A 6373-nucleotide genomic window follows, 5' to 3' on the forward strand; every position below is an offset into this window, starting at 1 on the left:
CGGGGGGCATGGGGCCTTCAGGGAGCTCTGGGCAAGCGAAGAGGGACCTTCCATTAGGGTGCCTTCAGGCTCCAAGCCCATGTGTGGAAGTGTGAGAAAGCGACTTCGAGCCAGCGAGGGCCGAGGAGGACCATGACAGCATTCTGGGCTCGGGCTCTGCTCACACGTGGGCAGGCAACCTTGGGCATGCTGCTGGCCGAAACCACCCTCCCAAGGGACCCGCCGCCGGTGAGGGACACGGGGGTCGGGGCTTTCTGCGTGGGGCGCCCCAGCTCCAGGCCTTCTAAGCAGCTCATTGGGAAACAGTCACAGTGACCCATGGGGATGAGGGGGAACTTCACACCTGCTGGCATGCACACGGGGGCCAGGGGCACCAAGAAGCAGATGGCCTCCCCCCTGCAAAGGGGTTTCCCCACTGGCCAGGACTGATACTCCGAGCCCGTCTGAAGGTGCTGCCAGGGGCCGGGTGAGCCCAGGAGCAGACGCCCCACCTGCCTGGCCCAGGTTGGGTCTCCTGCCAGGCGGGAGCAGGCCTGGGGGGTCGACCATATGGTTGCTCAAAGCCCCAGGGACCCCAAGACCCCAAGTGTGTTCTACAGCTCTTCACTCACCCTAGTTTCCTCTGGGAGAGCAAGTTTCTGTAGAAAAAGGAAGCACATTTCAGAAGACCCCAGGGAATCCCTTAGCCCAGGGCCCCTCCATCAGCCAGCATGTCACGTGACCCCAGCGAGGACGGAGCCCCATTCTCTGCAGCCCGTGCTCATCAGCTCTGCCGACGGCCCCGCCGCGGGCACCAGCCAACAGCCGGCGCCTGTGGGCTTCTCACCGCTCTGCAAGGGCCTGAAGATCTCCAGGTTCAACTTTTTGGCTTTTGCGAACTCCGTGAATTCCTCCCAGGCCTCTGGGCTGTTCTCCGGGTTTCTTCCTGTCGGTGAAACCAGAAGATGGACAGGGGGGTGAAGGGTACAACCAAGAGTGGCCACCTCGGTCCCGGCCTGGGGGGGCAAGTGGCCGCCTCGGGCCAGAGAGTGAGCGGCCGCCTTGGCCAGAGGGCTGGACCCACAGGCCCTGGGCCGGGCGGAGAGCCAGGCTGGAGAAACAGGTCCGCCCAGGAGTCTCGGGGGCATGGGGCACCCACGCAGCCGGCCTCAGCGGGGTAGGAAGTGCCCTCGGCAAACGCCCCGAGGATGGAAGGTCTGCCCGGGAGGGAGTCCACACCAGCCCCTGAGCTGACGCCCACTCTGCTCCTGGCCACAGGGACCCTCCGTGACCAGTGGGACCTCCTGTCCGCGGGCAGGAAGGTCCTGACGCTCCAATGCCTGCCTGAGCCTCATCCCCGTAATAAAGCCCCAGGAGCTGGAATTTCCTTCCCACTCGGGCTCCATGCAGACACCGCTCTCCCACCGAAGGCACCCCCGAGGAGCGGAGCCGAGGGTGATGCCGCAGGGAGTTGCCTAGTGAGCGGCCAGGCCCGCCCCGACACTGACGCTGGCATCCTGCGCCGACACTGATGCTGGCATCCTGCGCCCGCCGCGTCCCCCACGGACACCGAGCCGCAATGTGGGACCTGCTGCTTCCTCAGGGGCTTCTCCTGAGCAGAAGGCACAGGGAAAGGGGGCAGGAGGGGCTTTGCAGGGCTGGGACGCGGGACCCTCACCCAGAAGCCTCGCCACGCGGATCTGCCGTCCGCCCAGCTTGCCTTCGCAGTACAGGATGAAGTGGTCTTGCGCCCGCAACGGCAAGATGAACACCTCATGTTTGCCCCCATCTGTGGAGGGCGGCACACGGTCCTGAGCAACCAGGCCCCTCCAGGACTGCCTGCCCAGGGTCTCCACCCCGGCCAGACCCCCATACCCTGGGTCCCCAGCTCCCAGGAGAGGCCCTGCCCGGGAGGTGGTCACCCAGTGGGCGGATCCCAGGGGCTTCAGGGGGTCCAAAGAGGCTAGAGCCGGGGGAGCTTCAGCTCTGCTCCAGCAGGAGCTCGGACTGGCCAGCCCCTCTGGATGAGTCCATCACACCTGGACACGGCGTCAGCTGTTCTCACCTCTCAGGCAGACTGACCGGTGGGAGGAGTCCCCGGGCACTTAAGGGGGTCAGAAAGGAGGGGGGCTTCTCTGGCTGAACGCTCACCCCCAGAAACGTGCTGGGACCCACTTCCCCCCGCCCCATCCTGGGGCTCCAGGACTCACAGGCCGTGTATCTACCGGGATCGTTGGTTTGCTCCAGGACCAGGCCCGTCTCCTGGCACTGACCGTCAACCCTAGGACACAGAAGCCGTGCTCTGCTGATGCCCGGGGTGTGGCCACCTTGGAAGCCCAGCCCAGCCCGGGCACCGCGTGCCCTGCTCCACCACAGCTGCCGGCAGGCCTGGGCCCGAGGCAGCCCCGGGAACGTGGCACTTCTCCTGCCGAATCCAGGCACCGCGGGGCCTTCAGCATCTCACGCGGCAGCTGCTCAGGCCTCCCAGCCCTGCCCCGCCACTCACCCATCTGGGACCTGTTCCTGCACGGGGTCCCCAGTAAGGCAGTGGCCCCTCAAAGCTGTCCAGGGCTGAGCGTCATTTGAGGGGTAGGGACGGACCCCAGTGTAGGCTGCCCATCCCCCGATGCCGCTCTCCTGCTGTGGGGAGGGGTCCGCAGGGAGGCGGGAGGCGGCTCTCACCGCAACGTGACTTTGGCCTCCAGGTTGCCCCCCTCCAGGACGCTGAAGGTCATGGCCGTCACCGACTCCTGATTCTTCCCGGGAACGTCCTGGTCTGTGGTCACGGCCTTCAGATACCACTTTCCTGACACCTGGAGAGAGCTGCCTGCTGTCAGGGCTCAGGCTGAGCACCCCTGCCCTGCTCAGTAGCCCCGGACTCTGCCTCACCCCCGGGCTGGAGCACCGTGCGTCTCCCACCTCCCACCCTCAGCAGATGCCCGGCACCCTCGCCGGACCCACCCCAGGTGGGCTCCAGCCCCACAGGGCCCCCGGGACCGTGGGCACCCAGGCCCTTGTCTCAGACCCCCGTCGCTCAGTTTAACCACAGCCTCGGGGGCAAGGGTTGGTGTCTCTCCCAGGGGCCCCTCCAGCTGCCCCAGCTCCATCCAAGCCTCACATCCTCAGTCCAGCTGTCTAAGACCAGAGCATCCTGGGCCTGCAGGGAGGCGACAAGGCCAAGGGCCAAGAGCAGGGCCCTCATCTCCTGGGGTCTGGATGCACAGCCACCGACAGGTCACTCACTGGGTGCAGAGAGGCTGTGCCAGCCACTCAGGCAGCGGCCTTTTATGTCCCACGGCCCAGGGTCCCCGCGGAACTTGGCAGAGACTGTCAACCAATCCCTTCCTGGCCATAACCTGTGGCCAATTCTGCGGTGGAGCAGATAAAGGTCACTATTGTTGATGTTGCTGAACAACCCTCGCTCAGCCCCTCGAGCCATCACTGGGCTGCCCAGGCTGGAGGCTGGGCTTTGCAGGTCCATCCACGGGGAGGGGGGCTAGGTGAGGGAACCTCGCGATGCCAGCGCCAGGGTGACACGCTCGCTGCCAGGGAGGACATGGCTCGCGTCAGAGAATGTCCCTGAGCGGCTTCTTAACCTCAGATTCAGCACCAACCACTGCGTGACTACAAGCATGCAGCTAAGGGGGTGCATGTGCTCTTGACAAGACGCGCTGTAAGCGGGCACTTCGACGCCCCTTTTCTGCTCCACACAGATCAGCGGTGGATCAGACGTGAGTGGGGAGACCAAGACAGACACACGCATGGACACATGTACACACGTGTGTGTACTCACACAACTCATTCAGACACATTCAGACACACGGAACCGATTCAGACACACACACAAACACACAAGTCACTCAGATGAAGACCTCACTCAGAAACTCACTGAGCCACACACACACACAGTCGCTCAGACACACACCACACAGGCACACACTCATCTGCACACATATAGACACACTCAGACACACGCACACATACATACACTCACTGAGACACACAGACCCACACACAGACACGGTCACTCAGACACACACTTATACAGCACAGGGGCACACGCCGATTCACACACAGGCAGACATGGAGACGCAGTCACATTCAGTCAGATGCACACATTCAGACACACATCCTGACACACACACTCTCAGACACACATACACACGCAGACTCCCTCACGCAGACACACGCACTCAGACATACACGCACTCAGACAAAGATAAAAGTGAAAGCGTTATCGCTCAGTCGTGTCCGACTCTTTGCAACCCTGTGGACTGCAGCCCGCCAGGCTCTTCTGTCCATGGGATTCTCCAGGCAAGAATACTGGAGTGGGTTGCTAAGCCTTCCTCCAGGGGATCTTCCTGACCCAGGGACCAAACCCAGGTCTCCCACATTGCAGGCGGGTTCTTCACCGTCTCAGCCACCTGGGAAGCCCCAGGCATAGATACACACACTCAGTGGACAGCGTGACTGCAGCCAGGAAATTAGAAGATGCCCCTTGGAAGAACAGCTACGTAAACCTAGACAGTGGTTTAGAAAGCAGAGACCTCACTTTGCCGACAAAAGTGCATACCATCAAAGCCATGGTTTTTCCAGTGGTCATGCCTGGATGTGAGAGCTGGACCAAAAAGAAGGCTGAATGCCGAAGAATTGATGCTTTCAATCTGTGGTGTTGGAGAAGACTCTTTGAGAGTCCCTTGGACTGCAAGGAGATCAAACCAATCAGACTTAAAGGAAATCAACACTGACTATTCTTTGAAAGGACAGGTGCTGAAGCTGAAGCTCCAATACTTTGGCCACTTGGTGTGAAGAGTCGACTCATTGGAAAAGACCCTGATGCTGGGGAAGATTGAGGGCAGGAGGAGAAGGGGACGACAGAGGAAGAGATGGTTGGAAGGTATCACTGACTCAGCAGACATGAATTTGAGCAAACTCCGGGAGATAATGAAGGACAGGGAAGCCTGATGGGCTGCAGTCCTTGAGGTCACAGAGAGTCAGACACAATTTTGCAACTGAACAGGTAGAGTACAGGTGGTGACGACGTTTGTCAAGAGAACATTGAGTAAATGGAGCTTGTACGAATGTAGCTCCCTACCTCACACCACATGCAGTTAAGTCCTGGTAGCTTAAAAGGCGTAAAGATGAAACGTGGACTTGTAGAAACCTACGAAAGAAAGGAATGGCAAGGCCTCGGTGCCGCAGAGGAGGGTCCCACAGGCGTGCGGACACAGACGGAGGAAGGGCAGCCCCCAGAAGCTTACCGCAAAGTACCCCCCACGGAGTCCACAGAGAGCCCTGCAAAGAAGCTAGAAAAAGACAGCCAGCCAGACATACGGAGCAAAGATCTAGACAGATGACGGCCAGGGTGTGAAAAGATGGAGACAGCAAGGAGCCCGGGTTCCGGGCGTCTCCCCTGGGCATCGGGGGCTGCCAGGGTGGATGACCCGGGCCCTCAGCCAAGGCAGCCGGGTGACGGTGCTCCCTGTGCCGGCGCCACCTCGGACCCGCACTGACCCCACAGGGCCCCTCCTCGCCCCAGCAGGGCTCCAGGGTCTCAGGGCTCTGTGAGTTAGCAGAAGCTGTCCCTCCACGTGCTGGGGGGCATGGGCAGTGTGGGGATCGTGGGGCATGTTAGGTCACAGTCGCTTCACTGTGGGGCTGAGCTCAGCTGACTCCTCCCACCCTCTGGACGGGAGCACCGGCTGCCTACTCCCATGACCCCGGCCAAGGGCACAGCATGTGAAGGTGAGCAGGGCGGCATGGAGGGCAGGTGAGTTTTGTTCTGCCTGAGGCCGGAAGTGAGTCTGGGGCCAGGCGGTACACATCCCTAACATGAAGAGTTGAGGTCCAGTCTAAATGCCATCCCCCCACTGTCCAAAGTTTCTTCATAGTGGGACCTGTGCAAACTCACCACGCAGTTTTACGCTTTTTTTAAAATTAGAGACGTTTTTCAAATTGAAATGTGGTTGATCTGCAACGCTGTGTGAGTTTCTGGTGTAGAGCCGAGGGGTTGCTGCATGTATACACTCCGTTCAGACTCTTCTCCCCTGTAGGCTGTTGCAACATCCTGAACACAGTTCCTTGTGCTGGGCGGTAGGACCTGCTGCTTATTGTGTGTGTAGCAGTGTGTATGCTCTAATCCCAAACCCCTGGTTCACCCTAGCCCACTGTCAGCGTGGCAGCCAGGAGTTTCCTTTCTATGTCTCGGAGTCTGTGCGTGTTTCGTAAATAAGTTCATTTGTGCCATTCATCTTGGATGCTGCACTTGTGACACCACATGTTGTGTTTTCCCGTCTGACCGAGTCCACTTAGCGTGGTCATCTCTCCGTCCGTCCCTGTTGCTGCAGACAGCATCACTCCGTGCTCTCTGTGGCCGTGCAACGCTTTGTGTGTG

General features: G+C 60.4%; 1 protein-coding gene across 1 annotated transcript; it reads right to left on the reverse strand.

Annotated features, from left to right (window-relative positions):
• Nucleotides 1-612: 612 nt before the first annotated feature.
• Nucleotides 613-3181, reverse strand: LOC128056757 (lipocalin-1-like). Its single transcript, XM_052649564.1, has 6 exons — nucleotides 3098-3181; nucleotides 2662-2792; nucleotides 2190-2260; nucleotides 1658-1768; nucleotides 827-925; nucleotides 613-638 (listed from the first exon to the last, which is right to left on the reverse strand). The coding sequence occupies exons 1-6, from the start codon at nucleotides 3179-3181 to the stop codon at nucleotides 613-615; spliced, it is 522 nt and encodes a 173-aa protein (XP_052505524.1).
• Nucleotides 3182-6373: the final 3192 nt, after the last annotated feature.

This window comes from Budorcas taxicolor, chromosome 11 (assembly GCF_023091745.1).
Source record: "Budorcas taxicolor isolate Tak-1 chromosome 11, Takin1.1, whole genome shotgun sequence".
In the NCBI taxonomy this organism is placed as follows: Eukaryota; Metazoa; Chordata; class Mammalia; order Artiodactyla; family Bovidae; genus Budorcas; species Budorcas taxicolor.

Excerpts from the sequence above, each read along its gene's own strand:
- LOC128056757 (XM_052649564.1), bottom strand. The coding sequence starts at position 3,181 with ATGAGGGCCCTGCTCTTGGCCCTTGGCCTTGTCGCCTCCCTGCAGGCC. Across the intron at positions 2,261-2,661 it reads GAGGCCAAAGTCACGTTGCG|GGTTGACGGTCAGTGCCAGG; the intron begins GTGAGAGCCGCC and ends TCTGTGTCCTAG. Across the intron at positions 1,769-2,189 it reads TCCCGGTAGATACACGGCCT|ATGGGGGCAAACATGAGGTG; the intron begins GTGAGTCCTGGA and ends CGCCCTCCACAG.